Here is a 23,701-nt window from a genome sequence, read left to right as displayed (position 1 = left end):
CCTGCTCAGGAGTGCTGGGCTTAGACAAATATAATCTATTGTGGATATATTTCTGGAAGTAGGAATGCATGTAACCGCTACTAGGTTGCTACGATCCATCGTTTTAGGATCATGTTCATTGAGGAAATATTCTATGGCCAATCTTACTGGATCTCAGCAGAGCCCCCCTTCCTGACAAGCTGGCGAATATTAAAATCGCCTGCCAACACATATTCGTGGCCTGAGTGTTCATAAACAAACTCCTTCAGAAGGACCAGTATAGATTTAGCCATCATCTGTTTCTTTCCTTGGTGGGGGTTAATATATATGTTTAACACTGTTACCTGATTGCTTTTTTTATGCAAGGCTAAGCCATGTATTGTTAACAATAGCATGTTGCTTGTAGATTCCTTCCACATTGCTAATTTAATGGCCAAATATAAGATAACATATGTAGCAAGAGCTCCGATGCATCTTCCAAACAAGTTTTTTTTGTAGGCGGGCGACTGAAATGTTATAAAGCCCTCTAAGGTCACAGGTTCTGCGGACCATGTTTCCTAGAAGCACATGTTATCTGCCTCAGTTGCAAAGCACTTAGTACTAGAACCGGTGATTAGTGAAGCCAGGCCGGCCACGTTCCAGCTAATTCTTTTAATTGCGTTAGGTTCAGATTTTATGGGAGGCCATTCAGAGCTAAATACTCTTCTTCGTTTTATTAGAAAGGGCTACAGGGAGCCAATCCCATCCTTGCCCCCTTACCAGATCATGACAGTCATTTAGCCCATCAGAGTGAAACATACCTAAATTCCTAGACCCATCCTGGTTGGGCTCACCAGTTTTCCTTGTCCAATGTATGGTTATTTTTTCCTCTAAGAATAGTGGTTTTATGACCAGAGTTCCTCTCAAAGCACTGGGATTTTTCCTCACCAGATGTGATGCTTGGTTTCCAGCAGCTAAGACTCGTGGGTACTGTTCTCTGACTTCCTTGCTTGACTATATGGTCAATGTGGATTCGTTCTGGCTAATCCTTGTGAGAGTGCTGAAATTCACCACCAGTAGATCTTCCGGCATTACATTTTCAAATGTTGATATATGGTGTAATAATTGTAGGATATTTGATCTGTTGAGAATATTTCATGGCCCCTGGGAAGCATATAATGGAGTAAAGATTATGGTCGGCTGATCCGTGATTTCCTGATGGATTACAGGCTTTATATTTAATACCCTAGCGTATTCATGGTCTGGCTCAGGGCTATATTCTATTCGAGGTTGACATCTATTCTCACTGCTCCAAGCCCCCACCTGGCCTAATCTTGATCTTCCTGTGGATTGAAGCCCCCTCAAAACTGTCCCCTTTGCCCCATGAGGTTCGAATGTGGTGTCTTCAAAGATCAGATGCTGGTTGATTGCATTATCACTATCACTTTGTTTATTCAAACCTAGGCCACTGTTGATGACAAAAGGCATATTATTTAGCTCTCAGTCTAGGTTACCTTCAATGATGCTGGTCCTACTCTTCATGCATGGTGACGAGACACAGGGATGTAGCTGGGACCCTGTGCTGTTTCCGTGCTCCCTGTATACTCTTGTTCCATCAGAGGCCCCACCCCTACAACTTGTGGCATCCCCTTTGTTAACCTTGGAACAGCTATTCTGTTGGGCCTAACACCTATTGTAGGTGGTACTTGACAAAATTCTATGTTGGAATCCTCTGTCCCGGAGTTCATTGGCGTAGGGTTATGATCATGCTTACTATGTTGTTCAAAATGCTGTTTTGAATTGTCTTTCCTTGTTGACCCTATCAAGGGACTTGAGTTCCACCTCTGAATTGTTTCGCTTTTTGCCCACTTCATGGAGTCTCATGGCTTTAACTATATGCATACAGGTAGGTGGTGGGTAACCTCCATTCCATTACTGATTATTTCAAACCTTTCTTGCAAACAGTGGGTGCGTAGTTGTGTCATAACTGACAAATTGAACAGGATGAAAACTGAGATACCTGCCACTTTCAACTTTTCTCCTTTTTGGATCAATATCTTCTGCAGTCCTACCTGGGTCTGGCCCCGCCCTGACAGAGGTATTATGAAGCCTGCGTTTACATAATTATTCTAAATTGACCTTGCTCACCACCATCCCCAACTTAAATGTTGAGATTCTTCTTGCAGATTGAAGTACTCAGCATATTTCCACAACTCCATCCACTCGCTGATCCAGGACACCCATACTCAATCTATCACACAGGCTAGAGAATTGTAATTCTTTTTATTTGGGTCGGTCTGAACCTGTCTGGAATTTTTTCCATTTTTAGTACTACCATGTCAAATTTTCATGGTGTACCGTAAAACAAATAATCAGAGAATCAGGATACCCTGCCTGAGGGTGTTCGCACATCTGATCTTAATAAGTAAACTTACAAGGGGTCGCAAATAGGTCGATGAACCTTTTGACTCGCATTTAAGATGTTCCCACCATGACTCCAGTACATGTAAATCAATAATCTATAATCAATCAATAATCATTGACAATAAATAGCACTAGTACTCAGATGGAGTCAGTAATTGTCACACCCCATGACGTCTCAGTCATGAATAACCACACCTTTTAGTAAAAGTTAGAATATTTATTTCCCTATATTAACAATCTAATGTCACATAAGATAATCTCAAAATCAAATGATAAACATACAGAAACAACACTGGCTGTCCAAAGCGACTAAAGAAATGTAATCTAATCAAAGCTCTGATCTACACATTCTAGAGTTACAGTGCAAATTAATAACAAAAACAATTACGCAAACGACAGCACATACATTTAGATTCAGCAAAGAAAGACATCAAACATTACTCCTTGTAGCAGACTCTCATTTATAAGGATCCCTTAACTAACACCAGATTAGCATTAGCATGTTGGGCTTTATGCAAAACAATGTAGTAAACACAAATTTGGAAAGCATCCAACTATGGCTCTATCAAAATAGTGCAGTTGGTACCTAGAAAGAAAAAACAAACAGTCTTAAGAAACACATCAGTAATATACCTCTCCTCAAATGGATCGGCAAGCTAAGATAGTCTTCGTCATCAGGACATCCGTTCAGTCAGCAAGGCATTAGGATTCATCATCAAAGTTCAGAAAAGGCAAAGTCTTTAAACAGTTCGAAAGAATAGAGTTAAACCCTCAAGAAAAATGGGGAGAATGGGAATGGCAAATGCACAATGGCCTATGGTGATTACTTCTCAGTGCAGTCCGGCTAAGTCAGATTTCCTAAAATGACTTCCCAAGTCCCTACTGGTCAAAGGATCACATGTTCACACTTTGTCCAATAAAACTAAAACTTCAAATCTATTTCTACTAATACTCTGTTCACATGTCGCTGATTGGTTTCTCTTGCAATTGTCCTCATCATCCGGCTCGCCAAGTAACAATATTGTTACAGCTTATACTCCAGTCAGTGTCTTCATTGTTCTCTTCCCGAGAAAGTCAGTCCCACATACATTACACTCATATTGTTACATTTAGCAAGAACGGCATCTTCTAGCAAATGGTTCTCACAAGAGACTTTTAGCTACAAGCACATTTGATCAGCACGGTGGAAAATCTGTTTCATTCTCTGAACAGCCATTTTATTAAGGGGGTCATTCTGACCTCGGCGGTAAAAGGCTCTTACCGCCGGTCAGAAGACCGCCATTCTACCACCGCGGCCGCGGTAAACTGCCACGGTCATTCTGACCCACAACTAGCAAACCGCCAAAAACCCGACATCCACGGAAGGCCGCCTCATCAGCGGTCAGCGATAAACTGGAGATGACCAAACCTCCACCGTCACGCCAACACAAACACGCCCATGCCATTACGACCCACCAATCCACGCGGCGGTCTTTCAACCGCGGTATTCCATTGGCGGTACACACCGCTGCGCTCAAAATACACACACCCATACAAAACACAGCCACTTTGGACAATTCAAAATACACACACCTGAGACACATACACACACCACTCCCACACACCCATCACCATATAAAACACACACCCACATCACCCACAAACCCCCCCAAATCGAAATTCTGAGACAAGGCACAATACACAGAGAGAGAGCACAGGGAATGCAAACCACAACACACACAGGAACCCAACATCATCACCCACACCACATCCACGCACACATCACCACACACCACCACTCACATCACCACAAACACCACCCCACACCTCATCCACACCACCCCATGGCACCCCAAAGACACCCCAGGTTCTCGGACCAAGAACTCAGGGTCATGGTGGAGGAAATAATCAGGGTAGAGCCCCATCTCTTCGGCACACAGGTGCAGCACACCACAATAGCCAGGAAGGCGGAGCTATGGCAAAGGATCGTCGACAGGGTCGACGCTGTGGGACAGCATCCCAGAAACCGGGAAGACATCCGAAAGCGCTGGAACGACCTACGGGGGAAGGTGCGGTCGATGGTGTCAAGACACAACATCGCTGTGCAGAAGACTGGCGGCGGACCCCCACCCACTCCACCCGAATTCACAGCATGGAAGCAAGAGGTCTTGAACATCCTGCATCCTGAGGGTCTCGCTGGAGTAGGCGGAGGAATGGACTCTGGTAAGTCTAATCTCAACTACTTCACCCCCCCCAACCACCAGCATGCCAACCCACACCCACACCCCCACCCTCACCCCCAACCCCCCAGCACACATCCTCCCTGCCAATGTCTCACCAGCACAACCCACCCAACACAACACCAATCCCTGAATGCCAACACAAACCATGGACACCCATCACCTAAGCATGACCACTGCACATACCCACCCCCCCCCACAAACCACCCTCCCAACTCCTCCCACAAGGGAATGCCAGCACTGGGGGACAAGGGCACCCACAAATCGCACGCCATGGCACACACAGAAGCAATAACCATACTCTTTTACCCCTGCAGGGCCCGAACGCAACACACCGGCCAGGAGGGTCCAGATTTGTCCATCCCGCCCCCAGAACAGGCCCCCAGTGATGACAGCAGCTCTGTCGACCTAGAACCTGATGACCAGCCCGGACCATCGGGGACCTCTGGACAGTCGGTTCCCCACACACAGACACAGGCCACAGCAGACCCAACCCCCTCTGGGAATACCAGCACAGCTCCCACCCAGCGGGCCCATGCCTCTGTCTCCAGGACGCGTCAATCAGCGGTGTGTCCGCCACTACAGGGCACCCAGGCTGACCCACCACCCCAACAACAACAGGGACCTGGGGGCAGTGGTAGTGGGCACACCGTCCAGGGGACAGAGGCCCGGGGAAACAGGGGAACTGGGAGGGCTGCTGTGTGAGAGGGGGTGGACCGGCCCAGGGAACCCACTCTCCAAGAGGCCCTCACCACCATCATGGGAGCATACCACCACTCCCAGGAGACGATGGCGACGGTACTGGCCAGGTTCCAGGAGATCCAGGCACAGCAGGAGGAACGGTACATGGGGTTCAGAGACGAACTCAGGAACATCGGTTCCGCAATGGGGACCATCGTCCTGGCCCTCAACCAGATAGTCACCACATTGCGGGACCATGTGGCACCCCAAAGGGCCCCTGTCACTAGCCCGGACCACGAACAGCCTACCACCTCCGCCGGCGCTAGTGGACAGGAGGCCCCCACACAACGACAGGCCACCAGAACCCCACCTCCTGCTGAAGACCAACCACCCCGCAAGCGGAACCTGAGATCACACAAGAAGACAGAGTAGGATGCCTAGACCCCCGCCAGCATAAGATACCCCCTGATGTCATCCCACTGTCCCACCTTGTCACCCTGTCAATCCTTAAACAGCCCCTGCTCCATCCTTCCACAGGCATATGGACAATGCACCTGTGAGACTGAGAACTGGACTCTGCCATGGACATTACTCCACCCCCACCCATCACCGTTTTACTATCATGGACCTATATGTAGCACTTAAAATAAATCACCAATTGCACTTCAAAAATCAGGAGTCTGCTTGTATTCTTAACAAATGTATTACACATAACGGTGCAATAATGTTCAGTTACATTGTGATGACAACATACCAATGTCAATAAGCATTAGTCCATGGGCAAACAAAGCAGAAGTCACGCTGTGGGTCATACAGCTCTGAAAAGGGAAGGGAAAGTCAAAAATCAGTTAAAAGGAACTGGGGGGAAACACAGAAAGTAGAGATGCAGGAGGCCAGAAGTAAATGTAAAATGGTGTGGGTGATTCTTACCTGTGTGCTACTGAAAATACTGTTGTATAACTGTGTCCCTGTTGTCCGTGTCGTCCCCGTCGTCTTCCTCCTCTTCACTCTCCACAGGCTCCACAGCTGCTACAACACCACCATCTGGACCATCCTCCTGCAGGAACGGCACCTGGCGTCGCAATGCAAGATTGTGAAGCATACAGCAGGCCACGATGATATGACACACCTTCTTTGGTGAGTACATTAGGGATCCACCTGTCATATGCAGGCACCTAAACCTGGCCTTCAGGACCCCGAAGGTCCGTTCTATAATCCTCCTAGTTCGCCCATGGGCCTCATTGTACCGTTCCTCTGCCCCGGTCCGGGGATTCCTCACTGGGGTCAATAGCCAAGGCAGGTTGGGGTAACCAGAGTCACCTATTAGCCACACACGGTGTCTCTGTAGCTGTTCCATCACATAAGGGATGCTGCTATTTCGCATGACATACGCGTCATGCACTGACCCAGGGAACTTGGCATTTAGATGGGAGATGTACTGGTCAGCCAAACAGACCACCTGGACATTCATCGAATGGTAATTTTTTCTATTTCTGTACACCTGCTCATTGTCTTTTGGGGGTACTAAAGCCACATGGGTCCCATCAATGGCACCAATGATGTTGGGGATATGTCCAAGGGCATAGAAATCACCCTTCACAGTGGCCAAATCACCCTCCTCAGGGAAAACAATGTACCTCCGCATGTATTTCATCAGGGCAGACAACGCTCTGGACAAAACCTTAGAAAACATAGGCTGAGACATCCCTGATGACATGGCCACTGTTGTCTGAAAAAATGGAGTACTGACAGAAGCTGCACCAGAGGGGGAATTCCTGTGGGTTGGCGGATGGGGGACATCAGGTCTGGCTCCAGCTGGGCACACAGTTCATGTATAGTGGCTCGGTCAAGTCGGTATCGAAGTATAATATGTCGTTCTTCCATTGTCGACAGGTCCACCAGCGGTCGGTACACGGGAGGATTCATCCTTCTCCTCGCAAGTCCCAGCGGACGGTGCCTAGGAAGGACAACATGGAGTACAGAGTCAAGCAACCCACAGGTACGTTCACCCAGCTAGCACAGTACACGAATCGCTATGCATTGAAAGGCTTGTATGAGTGGCAATGCAAAGCCTGTGTAATTAAGCCATGTGGGCGCTTGTAATGGCGGCTGCCTGACCTGAGAAGTGTGACAGTGGGATGTGAGATCAACGCGCTGGCGTGGCACACCGTGGCGGTAGGCGGTCGAAGACCGCAGTGCGAAGGCGCATTGGTTAACATTGCACCCTATGGGTTTCAGGAGCCAATGACGAAGTGCGCCGGCGGTCGCGGTACGCACCGCGGCGGTACGCCACGCCGCGGGCGTGACTGCCATTTTCTATCTGCTTAATCACTCGAGACCTGATCATCCACAGGAGAGGACCTATACTGCAAGTGCTGCTGTGACGTCGGTCTGGAAGAGACAATGGCTGCTGCGACTGGGGAAAGGGCCCCTGCCTTCACTTCAGAAGAGTTGGAGAAACTTGTGGATGGGGTCCTGCCCCAGTATGCGCTACTCTACGGTCCTCCAGACCAACAGGTAAGTACACTGGGTGCACGTTGAATGGGCTATGCCTGGGTTGTGTATGGTGGATGTAAGATGGTGGGGTGGGGAGCGAATGAGGAGTGCAAGGCACGACAGATGAGAGCATGTGCCACATGGCAGGGTTGGGGAGGGGGGGCAATCACATCTGACATGCAGAAAAATGTTGAAATTTCCTTTCCCACCCTGTACATGTCAAATAGGTCAGCGCCCATCAGAAAGTCGACATTTGGCGTGCCATCGCCAAGGAAGTCCGGGCCCTGGGGGTCCACAACAGACAGGGCACCCACTGCCGAAAGAGGTGGGAGGACATCCGCTGCGGGACCAGGAAGACCGCCGAGTCACTGCTGGGGATGGCCTCCCAACGTAGGAGGGGTGCCAGTCGTACCTTGACCCCCCTGATGTCCCGGATCCTGGCGGTGGCCTACCCCGATTTGGATGGGCGCGTGAGGACATCACAGCAGACACAAGGGGGTGAGTACCAGCACATTCTGCTATCTTTACGCGCAGTGGAGGTGTCTGGGTGGGGGAGGAGGGCTGTGGGTGACATTAGGCCAGGGCCCTTTCTGTAGTGTAGTCCCCTCCTTTAGGCATGGCCCTGTGCCCCCGCCCCCCACCTCTGTAGGGTGCCAAGTACAGCAATCCATGGTCCAGCATCACCCATGTGTGCATTTGTTGTCCATAGACCTGTAGGCCTAGTCACAAGTACTGAGTAGTGTACCCCGATTGCGCGGCGTAGTGCTGGAGGCTCCTGTGTCTGTCCTCTCCGACAACGGTGTTGACAATGCATGCACTCAACCTGTCTTTATTTCTCCCCCCACCCTTTTTCTTTATCTTCTTGTGCATGTGTGCATTAGCATCATCAGGCGGAGGAGAATTGGCATCAGAGCACGAGGGAGCTGCAACTCACAAGGCCCCGGTGGGCCATGCTACAGACACCAAGGTCACCAGTGATACGGAGGGCGAGGGGAGCTCCACAACGGGGACCCGTGGTGACACCAGCGACACTGACACGTCCTCGGAAGGGAGCTCCCTAGCGGTGGCGGCAACATCCGTGCCCCCCGCCTCAACAGGTACAGCCGCCACCCAGCGCACCAGCTCCGCCCTCCCAGCAGCCCCTCAGCCTTCGCTCCGTGCCCGCTCGCCCAAGAAGGCGGGCATCTCCTTCGCCCCAGGCACCTCAGGCCCTGCCCCAGTTACCCCTGCTGCCCTCAGTAAGGAGGTCATTGACCTCCTACAGACCATCATTGTTGGGCAGTCTACCCTTTTGAATGCCATCTAGGGGGTAGAGAGGGAGGTGCATTGGAGCAATGCATACCTGGAGGGCATTCAATCGGGTCAGGCTGCCCATCATCGATCGTTCAATGCTCTGGCCTCAGCACTGACGGCAGCCATTGTCCCTGTTTCCAGCCTCCCTCTTTTAACTGCCTCCACCGTCTCCCAGTCTCCTGTTCCTCAGCCTATCCCATCCACACCATCAGACCAGCCTGCACACACCTCAACACCCAAGGGCAGCTCATCCAGACATAAGCACCACAGATCCCACAAGCATTCACCCAAGCAACATCCAGATGCAGCCATGGCAACAGTCACTACCACCTCTGTGTCCCCCTCCTCCTCGTCTCCCTCCTCCCTCCCTGTGACGTCTCCACTCACACCTGCATGCACACCACCATCAGCCAGTACTTCCATCACCACCACACCCTCCAGTACAGTCCGCACACGTGCAGTCACCACCCCCACTGCCATTTACACGTCCCCTGTGTCCTCTCCCATTGTGTCTGTCACCCCCTCTTCCAAAACACACAAACGCAGGCAGCCACCCACACAACAGCCAACCACCACACGACAGCCTACGTCACAAGCACCTGCACCCATAGACAGCACACCTGACTCTCCTACAACAACATCCTCTCCCTCCACTCCCATACCCACTGCACCTACCCTTCCCATTGCTCCGAAAAAACTTTTCCTCTCCAAACTTGACCTCTTTGCACCACCTGACCCACCCCCTCCATCTGGTAAGAGTCCGAAGAGCACCTCAGCCACCACCAGCCCTGCATCAAGTCTGACCATTGTGCACGGGTTTTGGAGTCCACCCTTTCCCAGCACAGATACATCGGCCAGCAGCAAGGGGACAGCCAGCCCCCCCCCCTGGAAAGAGAACCCGTAAAACCAAGGCCCGCCATGAGAAGGCTGACACGGCTGCCCCCAAGGAGCAAAGTCGTGGCCCGTCACCTGCCACAACATCAAGGGCAGGCAAGGGCCAGAGAGCCTCATCGAAGGAGGGCAAGGGCAGCAGGGCGGAGAAGTCAGCCAGCAGGGGCGTGGACCAGGAGGGCCCCACAAGCCCCATCCCGGGTGTGACGGAGGACACCCACGGGCCCAGGACTCCGTCACAGGAGGGTCCAGCAACTGCACGGTCGGAGGGCGACTAAGCAGGGAGTCCTGGCCAGGTCTGGCTCCCTTGATAGACAAGACAGGCACCGCTGAACAGGGCCCCGCCGAGAAGACAGGCACCGCTGAACAGGGCCCCGCCGAGAAGAAAGGCACCGCTGAACAGGGCCCCGCCGTGAAGACAGGCACCGTTGAACAGGGCCCCGCCGTGAAGACAGGCACCGCTGAACAGGGCCCCGCCGTGAAGACAGGCACCGCTGATCAGGGCCCCGCCGAGAAGACAGGCACCGCTGAACAGGGCCACACCGTGAAGACAGGCACCGCTGAACAGGGCCCCGCCGAGAAGACAGGCACCGCTGAACAGGGCCCCGCCGAGAAGACAGGCACTGCTGAACAGGGCCCCGCCAAGAAGAAAGGCACCGCTGAACAGGGCCCCGCCGAGAAGACAGGCACCGCTGATCAGGGCCCCGCCATGAAGACAGGCACCGCTGAACAGGGCACCGCCGTGAAGACAGGCACCGCTGAACAGGGCCCCACCGAGAAGACAGGCACCGCTGAACAGGGCCCCGCCGAGAAGACAGGCACCGCTGAACAGGGCCCCGCCGAGAAGACAGGCACCGCTGAACAGGGCCCCGCCGAGAAGAAAGGCACCGCTGAACAGGGCCCCGCCGTGAAGACAGGCACCGCTGAACAGGGCCCCGCCGAGAAGACAGGCACCGCTGAACAGGGCCCCGCCGAGAAGAAAGGCATCGCTGAACAGGGCCCCGCCGAGAAGACAGGCACCGCTGAACAGGGCCCCGCTGTGAAGACAGGCACCGCTGAACAGGGCCCCGCCGAGAAGACAGGCATCGCTGAACAGGGCCCCGCTGAGAAGAAAGGCACCGCTGAACAGGGCCCCGCCGAGAAAACAGGCACCGCTGAACAGGGCACCGCCGTGAAGACAGGCACCGCTGAAAAGGGCCCCGCCGTGAAGACAGGCACCGCTGAACAGGGCCCCGCCGTGAAGACAGGCACCGCTGAACAGGGCCCTGCCGAGAAGACAGGCACCGCTGAACAGGGCCCCACCGTGAAGACAGGCACTGCTGAACAGGGCCCCGCCGAGAAGACAGGCACCGCTGAACAGGGCCCCGCCGTGAAGACAGGCACCGCTGAACAGGGCCCCGCCGAGAAGACAGGCACCGCTGAACAGGGCCCCGCGAGAAGACAGGCACCGCTGAACAGGGCCCCGCCGTCTCAAGCACCGCTCCGCTGGGCCCTTCCTGTCAAGCACCGCTCCGCTGGGCCCTTCCTGTCAAGCACCGCTCCGCTGGGCCCCGCCGTCTCAAGCACCGCTCCGCTGGGCCCTTCCTGTCAAGCACCGCTCCGCTGGGCCCTTCCTGTCAAGCACCGCTCCGCTGGGCCCCGCCGTCTCAAGCACCGCTCCGCTGGGCCATTCCTGTCAAGCACCGCTCCGCTGGGCCCCGCCGTCTCAAGCACCGCTCCGCTGGGCCCTTCCTGTCAAGCACCGCTCTGCTGGGCCCCGCCGTCTCAAGCACCGCTCCGCTGGGCCCCGCCGTCTCAAGCACCGCTCCGCTGGGCCCTTCCTGTCAAGCACCGCTCCGCTGGGCCCTTCCTGTCAAGCACCGCTCCGCTGGGCCCCGCCGTCTCAAGCACCGCTCCGCTGGGCCCTTCCTGTCAAGCACCGCTCCGCTGGGCCCCGCCGTCTCAAGCACCGCTCCGCTGGGCCCCGCCGTCTCAAGCACCGCTCCGCTGGGCCCTTCCTGTCAAGCACCGCTCCGCTGGGCCCCGCCGTCTCAAGCACCGCTCCGCTGGGCCCTTCCTGTCAAGCACCGCTCCGCTGGGCCCCGCCGTCTCAAGCACCGCACCGCTGGGCCCTTCCTGTCAAGCACCGCTCCGCTGGGCCCCGCCGTCTCAAGCACCGCTCCGCTGGGCCCTTCCTGTCAAGCACCGCTCCGCTGGGCCCTTCCTGTCAAGCTCCGCTGGCCCATTGACAGTGCCGGTTCTGTGTCGAGCTAGTGTTCACGCTGCACTCTGGGCACCCTGCCTCCTCAATGACGAGTGGAGTCTGTAATCCACCTGATGGACTGTGGCTTTGCACTCCCCAGGATGGCACAGTGGGCATGGTGGCCCCTTCGTGGTTCTGGCGTTGTGGACTCCTGTGGCTGAGGTGCCCCCCCTTCCCTTCCCCCTGAGGTGCCTGTAGTTTTGTCATCTGATGCCCCAGCAGTGTTCTCTCCAACGGACTCAGGTCTCCTGTGTGGGCTTTGCCCATGTGTTTGGTAGACATTGGCCCACGGACTGTGGATATTTTACACACTGAGCAGGACTTATTGACTATGTACATAGCTTTCGCACTGTTCATGTTTTTTGCTTTGATATTTCATAAGGATAATTTTCCATGACTTCAATGAACCTAATTTATACATAAATTTAAATTAACATTTTTATTATGTCTTTGCATTTTTCAGGTGGGTTTGGGGGGTGTCACTCAGTTGTTGCTCTGCATTGGTATGTTGATAGTTGGGGGGGGGGCGTATGTGTGTGCCCGTCACCTTTCGTCCTCCCCCCTCCCCTGTGTCGTAGGTGCAGTACTCACCGTTGTCTTCTGCGCCGGAGTTCGTACTCGTGGTAGATGAGCAGGTAGACAAGAGCTGGTAGGATGTTTAATTCGGGTTCCATGCTGTCCTCCGTCCTCGTGGAGTGTATAGAGGTGAGCGTTTTCCCGTTCGTAGTCTGTTTCCGCCGTGTTTTTATCGGCGGGGCTCCCGCCCCAGAAAAGGTGGCGGATTGGTGAGTTGTGATACTGTGGGCGGTACATTGTCTGCCGACTGCCTGTTTGCGGTGACCGCCGTGCTGTTTGTCTGTCCCGCCGTGGCGGTCGGAGTGTTAAAGTGGCGGGCTGTGTTGGCGGTTCCCGCCAGGGTCAGAATTCCATTTTTTTGACCGCCTGCCTGTTGGCGGGTTGGCCGCCGCTTTATCACCGACCGCCAGGGTTGGAATGACCGCCTAAATGTTTAAGAAATGCAGCTTGACACTTGACATGAGGCCTTGCAACTAGGCCAGACCCTCCGCTAAGTTAAGGCCTACAATTAATAAAGCTAATACATAATGCATAACCCTCAATATGATGTATTACTACATTAATCAAACAAAAGCTCCATGTTTCATATTAATAAGCCATTAATAAGTATACTCCATGAACATTGGTGGCCAATAACGTGGACACATTTTCAAAAGCTGCATTATTTTTCTCTATTATTACTTTTTCTACGCAAATCCATTACTTAGAATACATGAATATTCATTAATATTTTATTAAAACACCTGCTTTAGCAATGGCATAGTTATGTTTATTTTTAAATCAATTAGTTTCCTTTGTGTAAAATTCTGTTTTAAGATTCCTGAAAAGCAAAGTTACTTCAGTTGGTTACATAGTTTTCACGAGGTGCGTTAGTGAGTTTAAAAAACAAGGCTCCTACGTTTTGTAAAAGTGAATAAGTTTGTGATTTCATCTTTTTGCATTACTTGATTCTGAGTTCAGCCCAGTCATAAGCTTCTTTGGAGCAGAGGCTTTGTTATTTGATTGCCAATAGCATCCTTTAATTCTGTATTTTAAAAATAAACAACTCAGTAATTCTTTGCCACATTTAGTTGGTGAAGCAGGTATTTTACAAGTCAGATCACCTCAGCTTAATGTGATAGAAACTCAAAAGTTTGCTCAATTTTCCTTCTCCACCTACCAGTATTTTCTTCACTTCCCGCCTAGGTTTTCATGTCAAGGATGAAAAAATACAGTTCCTCAGCATGTTTCTGCCTGGATTGTCATGCTTTTTTAAGGTTTTAGCAAAAAGATGTTCCAGTTCCCACAATTTCCAGTTGAAGCTTGCAGGATGATGCTGTTCAGACTCCTTGCGTCTATAGTTTCACGCCAGTGACGTCACTGGTCGCGGTCACTAACATCTGAAAAAGTATGTAATTCAGGGGCGGCTAGCCAGCCTTCCCGTTTTACACATTGCTCAATGTTGTAGACCCAGAGTCACTTGGAGTAAAGTGATAAATAAAGGCGGGGAGCCGGCGGGGTTCAGAAAGGGGCTCACGGACAGGAGCAAAAACGTTGTCCTGCCGGCTGACCAAGTGAATAATCAATCTACCCTGTCAGTTGTGTTTGTTTATAAGCGCCAGCCACCGTGATCAGGCAGCCAACATTACAGCGTCCTTCTTTGGTGGGAATTGCTAGAGCAGGAGAAGAGGTCGAGTTGTTGCAATTGTTTGTCATGTTTTGCGGTACAGACGTGGAAATAGAGCAATGACAAAGAGCTTGTGTATCCTACAAATGTTAACATCATAGGTGAAGAGCTATGGAGTGGCAGAGGAGTTCGGGCTTTTAGAGTAGCAAACTGCACTGCAAATATGGGGGGGGCGGGGGGGGGGGGTAGCAAACAATTAGAGTGTACACTCCGATAATTGACATTAGATGGTCAAGAGAAGGATTACCAAACACCAACAGGACAGGTGAGTAACATTGACGGAAAGGAATGGGGTGATTTGCTGACTATAGAGGGGTCGAAGTTGTTGCTGTGTGCCAGAAGAGTCAAAACTGCATTTTGTAGACTACACCAGTGCGTGCATTATTAAATGAAAAGTAATTTTGAATTCTGCACGTTCGAAACGGGCATCCCAGTCCAAAAGATATAGGCTTAAAAATAAATATATATCCAGGAGTTACTAGTAGCCTCAAGGCACAGTTGACAATCTGCTAACGGAGGTGCAGACCAATAGTCATCGTTGCTTCTTATGTTGGTATTTTCGTTTACTCAAAATTGGAAAACAGAATCGTACATTCTTTACCTGTTGAAAGAATGTGCTTTGCATGCTGCTTTTTATTTATCAGAAACGGCCCTTCAAACCAAACGATTTGAAAAGTTAATTATTACCTCTACTAACCTGCATTTACAAAATGTTTTTTTCACTTTCAGGTATGACGTTGATTCAAAGAGCCCGAATTTAGCCAAGCATGTAAGTTTATTACTATGAAAACTGCCCCCGATTTTATGCTCTTTTTTGGCAATAGCCAGTTAGTAGTTATAGTTAGACCAGCTATTCAAACAAAGTGTCCTTCTTTGCCTAGTTCTTCATGGTATGTTTTGGGGAGCTCCGTCAAGCGAAGGCACAGAAAAGGGTGTTGGGGGGGGGGGGGGGGGGGGAAGGGGTGCTGCAGGGGTGTTCCAAAACGCCTTTTCCTCATGCAATATCTATGGGGATTCTGCATTTTTTTAACACGACTTTTCACCAAATGTGGCAGAGAGCTAGATCTAGGTCTGGAAAGGGCTCTTTTTGTAATTTTGTGTAAATCTGTTCAGTAGCCTGGGAGTTATTAAAGAAATAAAAATATCGATATCCTTGCAGATCCAGGCAAAAAGCAACGCCCTGATTGACTGGCCAGAACCCGAAAGGAAAGTTGCGCCAGCCATTTTCTTTGTCAAAAATAACCTGCAAAAACACATAAGGGGTCCGGATACAGGTAACCTGATGCCAAAGGACAAATAAAGGGACCCCTTATGGGCACAAATTGGGCCATTTTATTTTTGGGGGGGGGCATTCCGCGGATACATGGATCTACTGCAGTCCAGAGTGTAAATCTGTGATGAATCGACAGATCCGGGGCACAATACAAAAAAACCCACATCCACTCACATACAGAACCCCTGCTGCGCAGGGACTAAGGCTGTACCCAGCATGGCGTTCGGTGAATGCAAGGAGAGGGGTTGGCCACATTAACATACTGTAATTTTATATTACTTTACCTTAAAAAAAAACATAGAAACTTACTGAAAAACACAAAACCATAGAAATTCAGCAGTTGTAATAATATTTATCTGAAGAAACTATAACTTGTGCCGTAAAAGTAACTTTAAACCATAAGTTGTAGTTTCTTCAGATAAGTACAGGTGACTCCAAGAGGAGGTGACAGGGAACGGATTCTGAGAAGAATGGAATCCAAATATATAATTCTACTTAATAGGATACATCCTTGGAGATTAAATAAGGATGAAGAACTTTATGTCCACATATGGTTAAAACAAAAAAAAAATCAATTCACATCATGAAAATAGTATGTGATCTAATTTAAAATGGAGTTTTGGATCATTTTGATGTTAGGCTGGTTAATGGGGGAGTATGTATGACTTGCGTTTGTTTGAGAGCTCAAACTCCCGAGTTTAGTTATAATTTGAGTGTTTGAATGTGTTTGTAAATTGTGAAATTGTTTGGACTGCAATATCCTTATGAATTCTAGTGAAAATTATACATTGGCAGTAAATTTCATGAATGGCCACTTGGCAAAATGGTGGTGATTACTATATCAGGCCATTGGTTATAGCTTTTTGTTAAAAACTTAAATTTGTTAAACAGACTCTTAAAAAAAATTGAAAGAAAATTTAAAAAAGCCCACATTTTGTGATAATTATATTTTGGATATATATTTTGAAAATAATTGAGATATTATTATTATTTTTAGTTGATTGTATTTTGAATAAGATTTGGATTTACCTGGGGTGTTTTTAAAACTGGTTTAAGGGTGGGGTGTTGTGGTGTTCACTTTATATAACGATCTGTGTTCTATGTCTAGGGAAACCATGGGTATATTTTCTAAGGGAGAGGGGGGTTCTGTAAATAATTTTGGCTGATGAAGAAGACCGCAATGGTTGAAACGCATAGCCTTTGCAAGTCGAGGAATTGTTTCCTTTAAAATAATGTGACAGCCTTGAGTAAATAAATAAGTGGTTGTTTGGAGTGCCGTAGTTTGGATACTTTTTGTCGTTTTATAATTATTAACGGGTCCCGCGCCCATAAACGTGCACCGGCTTCGTCTGGCTCTGTCAGCTAAACAGCAGGAACCTTTCTTTGTGTGTGTGTGTATATCTATATATATATATATATATATATATATATATATATATATATATATATATATATATATATATATATATATATATATACACACACAAAAAAGTAAGAACTCTGGGAATTTCCCAACTTTGGGGGAAGAGCAGCTCCTATATAGAGCACCTTACAACACCAGCAGCGCTCTGAATCTGCTCACCTCAAACGTCTGTTTAACTAGCAACGTTTTTAAGCAGAAGATTAGCACAGTGCTATCCATGCCGAGCTAGACAGAGACAAAGGGCATATCTTTGAGTTTGCCAGATGGGGTACTCCTTTTCTGCTGTATTACAAATCCATTATATCCTATGGACATAATACGGCGGACAGGATATCTGTCACGTTTGTGATGGAGTAACTCGTCCGCCAAATTCCAAATCAGTCCCAAAATTTTTGCCATTTCTACAGCAAAGTCCTTATGCATAGGATTAGCTAGTGCAATCCATGCCAAGCTGTAAAATGACAAAAGCTTTTTGCCACTCCAGGCACAGTATTACAGCTTTGGATTGGTAAAATACTATCCAAGGTAACCTGGAATGAATAAAAGCAAACCGTGATTCCTTTCCTTGTGAATCTCCCAAGGTGCCATGCTGGATTCAGAAAACTCTCTGCAATTGCTTTTGTCCATCAGGCGGTGGCGCCTTTATCTTCCAGTGCCACTCCATCTTGCCTCTGGGCATGACAACATGGAGCTGCCTATAGGCACCACCAATGCATACTAAAATCAGTTGGTTCATTTTCTCCCCTTCCACATGGATCTGGAGCTTCACTTTTACGTTTCTTATGCTGAGTTTTCTGAACTCCACAAAATGATACTATACAGGGATGTCTTCCCCGACAGTGACAGAGTTTAAACAGTGTCGTACTTGCCACAAGCAGATGTGGGCTACAGACCTGTGTGACATCTCCCTCTGGTGCATCGGCACCAAACAAGACTTCAAATCCTACAATAAATGCTTCCTGATGTATCAAAAGTCTGCCAGAGGGCAGGAAGGCAACTCTACATGGCTGAACTTAAGCAGGGAAGCCGGGGCTGAGCCAAGATGGCACCAGACGCGGATACTCCTTGAATGAGCTCTGTTCCGGCCTTTAGCATAATCCAGACTTACATCCCTATGCTTCCCGGTCCGGGACCCCGGGGCAAAAGGGAATGCCTGGGAGGTGGTCGTCGTGAGCTGTGGAGAGAGATCTGCTGCTGGGCCGGGCCAGATCTGGTCTGCTGCTCAGCTGGAGGGGGTCCTTTGCGGCCTGCAGCGCCTCTGACGCCAGCGCTGTCCTTGGCTGAGGAGGAGGCGCGGAGTGCCAAGAGACAGGCGAGGGGTCTCCTGTGTTCCGAGTGACTATGGGGGCCCCCCACCCAGTGTGCTGAGATGGGCAAGCAGGCCGATCACCCACTACAGGGACCTGCAAGAACCCAGGGGATCCTGCCCTGCAGTGACTTTGAGAGCGGAGTGCCGGGGAGAATGGAGGTGTGCTGCAAGCATGGTTGATGAGGCCCTGGGTTCACCGGTGAGGTCACACCGGGATGGGGCCTAGAGGCTTGCCGAGGACTATGTGAGTCTTCCACCTTGGGGCAAGAGGCTGCGAGAGAGGTTGTGGCTCCCTCAGGACCTGGCTGCATAGGCAACGGGTGATCACGTCCATTAGGAGAAATAGTAGGGAGCCCCCCTCCTCATCTATGAGACCACCCATCCTCCCCTCCCCCCTGACCCCCAAGGGGGCATCGGGGACACCCGGGCAAAAAAGTGGTTAGAAAAAAGCTGCTCTCCCTCCTTTGGCTTTGCGGGCCTCCCCTGGTCGGGCATATGAGACTGCACACACGTCCCTGAGTCTTCGGTGTACCCCTGAGCCACTGGCAGTCGCACGTGACAGGATTTCCATTGACGGGGCACCCTGACTTGCAACAGATAATCTTTAAGGGCCTTCCTCCCCACCTCTACAGAGACTAGATCTTGCTGTTTAGGAGGGATTCGCTACACAGACAGGTGTCCTTGGAGAGGTTGACCATGGTACCCTTGCCAGATGGTGAGAGATAAAGAATTCAGCAAGCCCTGACAGGGAAAAATGGACCGCTACACAAGTAATGACCCTTCCGCTAATGGCCCCAGACCCCCCAGCGGTACCAGACCATGCTACCTTCCCCTCAGCGATACAGCCCACGAGAGAGGCCCTGGAGGGATGCATTAGAGTGGTGCGATCTGAGGTCTCTATCCTGTGTTAAGACCTCCAAAATGTGGCGGAGCGGGTCACATCGGCGGAGACACGGATATCAGACCTCGAAGACACCATCTGAGACCTGCATAAGGAGAGGTCGGAGTCTGGGGTCCTTAACGAGGATATCATGTGGTGGCTGGAAGCAGCTGAAAATCACGCCCACAAAAGCAATCTGCGAATTGTAGGATTTCCCGAAGGGGTCAAAGGGACAAACATAAGCCAGTTCCTAGATGCATGGCTCCGGGGAGTTCTGCCACCTGAGCAGTTCTCTTCCTGTTTCATGACTGGGCATGCCCATCAGGCGTTGGGGGGTAGGCCCCCCCCACCCCAGACCGGTGATTGCCAGCTTCCTAAATTTCCAGGACTGGGATATGATCCTGACAGAGGTTCACAAAATGAGGGAAGTCAAACATGAAAACTCTAAGATCCTTATTTTCTCTGACTATACCAGGGAGGGTCAGAGGCAGGGTTGCACCTTTGACTCCCTGAAGGCCAAACTCTGAAGTCTTCAGTTACAGTGTATGCTCTTCTTTCTGGTAAACTGAAGGACCTTTTCCAAGGAAAAACATTCTTCTTCCAGGCCCTGGAGGATACCTGGGCGTGGTTGGAGGAGTGCCCCCAACTCTCGGGGACAGGGAGTCAAGGGGCTGACAGCAGGCCAAGTGGTCACTCCCCAGGCGCAAACGCCGGAGAAGGCAGAGAGGTGGTGGGGATATGCCGTGGCGGTCGCTGCGGCTGACAATGGGAGGCTCTGATACATCCGATTCGGAGGGGAGCCGAACACGATCACCCAAAAGAGACAGGAGAGAGGACCCTTGCGCAACAGTGGATGGCTTGGGCGCAGACATTGAGGCTGTATCAGAGTCTCCCTATCCGTTAGTGGTGGCCATAAATCACATAGAGACTGACAAGGAGGCCCCAGGACCCAAAGGAGGTGGTGGGACTGTGGAGGTGGCAGCACTGTGATTAGGGGCGGGGGGAGTATGGACTGGCTTCTACTTACTGCCCCCCACCCACTTGAGGAGGACTCCTTAAGTTGGTATTGGATTTTTCTTCCATGCAGACAGTAACTTTTCCTGTGCTGTGTGTTGATCCCAGGGGTTTCTGCTCCTTGAGGCAGGTGCCCCGAAGTTGGTTCTAGCATTTTGACACTGATGGGGTGGGGGGTGGTGCCTCTTGACTCCTGCCATCACAGTGTATGGGGCTTAGTACTCGCAGGGGCCTGTGGGAAGTGGGGAGGGGGTGGGATGGGTATCTGTTCAGGGGGGGGTTTAGTTTTTTCTTGTTCATGGTTAGTGAGATAGTGCCACAGACACATGCATCTAATAGGTCTCTCCTACTGTGATGTTGGACTCCAGGCTTCCCTTTCACTTCCCTGGGTGTCTTTGGTGGGAAGTGCGCCTCTGCTTTTACCCTTAGTCCAAGAATGACTCTTGCGAGTAGTGCATCAGGGACTCCTTTGGTAGACTTGTATTCCCTCAGCGTTTCATCTTGGGATAAATTGGAATTTATCCTGGGCGATTAAGTTCAAGTTTGGTTTGGTGTCCTAGTATACAAAGAGGCTGCCCCTAGATGTCGTACTTCTACAGGAGTCTCATCTTTAAGACACAAAGTGTACGTTTCTATGCATATGGCCCTATGTCAGATTGGCACATGCAGGTTTTACTTCCAGTTCTAGGGGGGGTAGCGATTTTGATTTGCAGGTCCCCTCCCTTTCACATCACACGACAATGGACAGACCCTGCTGGTAGATACGTGGTGGTGAAGGGGTTCTTGTGTACACAGGAGATCCTGTTCATGAGTGCTCACACCCCACCCAGACTCCAGGCCCCCTTGCTGGAGACATTAGGGAGGATCTTGCTGGAGGCTGACTCCTAGGGGGGGACTTCAATGATGTGATGTGACGGACATGGACCAATCTGGGATTTCTGGGCCATCTTGCCCCCCTACCCTGCTTTACTGTTTCGCAACAGCCCTGGGGTTGTCTGATCAGGGTGACGTGCCCATCCAGCTGACAGGAAGTACTCTTATTTCTCCAGGGCCCATAAGGTCTTTTCCAGATTAGATTATATCTTTACCCCAGTGGGGGAGGTGGGGACTATACATCAGGCACGAGGTATGTCTGACCATTCCCCTCTGATGGTGCGTTTGAGGAGTCAAGAGGAGGGGGTTGCAGAGATGGAGGCTGGGGGCCTGGGACCTGCAGGATCCAGAGGTGGCACATGGGCTCCAGGTAGGCACTGAACTATATTTCAAGGAAAACTTGGGGTCGGTCGTGTCCGTGGTAGTGCTATGGGAAGCATACAAGACAGTGCTTTGGGATTGCGCCCAGAACTTAGTATCCTAGAAGAGAAGGAAGGCATCAGAAACCTTGTATGTCTGAACACCAGCTCCTGGCATTCAAAGGGGTTTGAGACAGGAACTGGCCCTCCCAGCACTCCGACAACTGGAGCTAGTGAGGCCTGAGTACAGGGAAACTGCAGAGAGGGAGGTTAAAAGTCAGCTGCGTACTACCCAGCACAGTCTCTATGAAACGGGGGATAAAGCAGGGAAACTCCTAGCTTGGCAAGAAATTGCAAAGGCCTTTTCCTGCTACTATCGTGATTTGAAAAGGCACGACCACTGAAAGACGCCCATTTGATTAAGGATATCTGCAGAGCATAGCTCTCCCAGTCCTGGACGCAGAGGCTCGGACAGATTTAGAAGGGGATATCACCTTGAAAGAGGTTATAGCGACCATGACACAGCTACGCTCAGGCAAAGTCCCTGGCCCCAACGTGTCCCTGGCTGAGCTATTTAAGAGATTGGGCGATATCTTAGCCCTCCATCTTCTAAATATGTTCCTGGTGGCAGACTACAAGGAGCTCTGCCTCCTGATTTGAGACAGGCGGAGATAGTGGTTATCCACAAAGAAGGAAGGCTTAAAATGTCCTGTGCATCCTATAGACCAATTTATCTCCTCAATGTAAAGGTGAACGTTCTAGCCACAGTATAAGCAATGCGCCTCCAAGGCATTATTTCTCGTCTAGTTGAAGGGGACCAATCTGGCTTTATGCCGGGATGCTCTACAAGATTTGGATTTGGCCCTCTGTACCGGGAAAGGGTAAGACTGCTCTACTGTAACCCAGTGGCAGCAGTCAGAGTGAATGGGACCCTTTCATCTGAGTTCCCCATTTCTTGAGGTTCTAGACAGGGATGTCCCTTGTTCCCCTTGTTGTCTGCTCTCCCTATAGAATCCCTGGCATGCATGATCCGTGCCCACCCCGGGCTGCATGACTCCAGGCTGAGAGAGGAGGAGACTGAAGAGGAACACATTTCCTTATATGCTGATGACATACTCCTGTATGTTACAAGGCCCCAAGTATCCCTCCCATGACTTGCCACCTGTTTCAGGAATATGGGAGTTACCCTGGATACCGGATTAATTGGAACAAATCTATTTTGTATGCCCCTCAGGAAGGCACAGCTATCCTTTCTCTCCTAACTCATCTGCAGTGTTTACGTGAGGGATTCAACTATCTCCGCCTCTGTGACACAAAGGGCACACCTCTGTCATACTAATAATTTGGGGAGGATGATGAGAGGCTGCCAAACTGACTTGGAGCACTGTAGAGGTCTCCCTCTCACATCGATGGGGCATATTACTAAGATGATCCCTCTCCCGAAGTTACTATGTTCTGCAAAATACATATTACCAGATCTCCCTGGGATTCTTCACGACTTTGGCACAAGACATGCAGCTCTTCCTGTGGGAGGGGAAACACCCCAGAATTTCCCTCAAAATGCTACAATGCAATCAGTATAACGGGGGCTTATCCCTCCCGGACCTGGAGGCATGCTACTGGGCAGCCCACCTCATTAACATTAATGACTGGATGTTTGCCCCCAGGGATCGCCCTCCTTACTGATTGGAGAGACTGAAATGGGAGAGGAAATCCTGTCTTCATTATTTATACAGAGTAGGGGGGCGGCAACATCTTCTACCGGTCACTCGGGTGTCCCTCAGGGAATGGTCTAAGGCTACCACTGTACTGGGAGGGCATCACAGACCCATGAGGGAGACCCCTCCTTTGGGAGGGATGTTGGTTACCAGAAATAAGTAAACTGAAGCATTTTGAGACCTGGGATTCCTTCGGTATTTCCAAGATGGGAGATGTGATGGAGGGGGGAGATATCATGCCTTTTGCATCATTTTAAACTAGGTATGTGCTTAGCAAGATACAGTTCCTCTATTGTCCGTGTTTGGTGCACCCATGGAAAGCGGAGGGCCTCCCATTGGAGGGAGTACCTGACTTTGCCCTTCTGGAAGGCAGATTATTTGTGGAGAGCCTAGACATAAGTGACAT

General features: G+C 50.5%; 1 protein-coding gene across 1 annotated transcript in view; it reads left to right on the top strand.

The window, feature by feature from the left end:
- The window catches only part of CPNE8 (copine 8), a 934,223-nt gene that overhangs the window by 354,407 nt on the left and 556,115 nt on the right, over window positions 1–23,701 (top strand). The window contains exon 5 of the mRNA XM_069229743.1: window positions 15,176–15,215. Within this exon, the coding sequence (XP_069085844.1) occupies window positions 15,176–15,215 (40 nt within the window). The remainder of the gene's footprint in view (window positions 1–15,175; window positions 15,216–23,701) is intronic.

The sequence above is a fragment of the Pleurodeles waltl genome, chromosome 4_1, assembly GCF_031143425.1.
Source record: "Pleurodeles waltl isolate 20211129_DDA chromosome 4_1, aPleWal1.hap1.20221129, whole genome shotgun sequence".
Classification (NCBI taxonomy): domain Eukaryota; kingdom Metazoa; phylum Chordata; class Amphibia; order Caudata; family Salamandridae; genus Pleurodeles; species Pleurodeles waltl.
The sequence above is the reverse complement of the archived record's forward strand: the minus strand, read 5'-3'. Positions and strand labels throughout refer to the sequence as shown.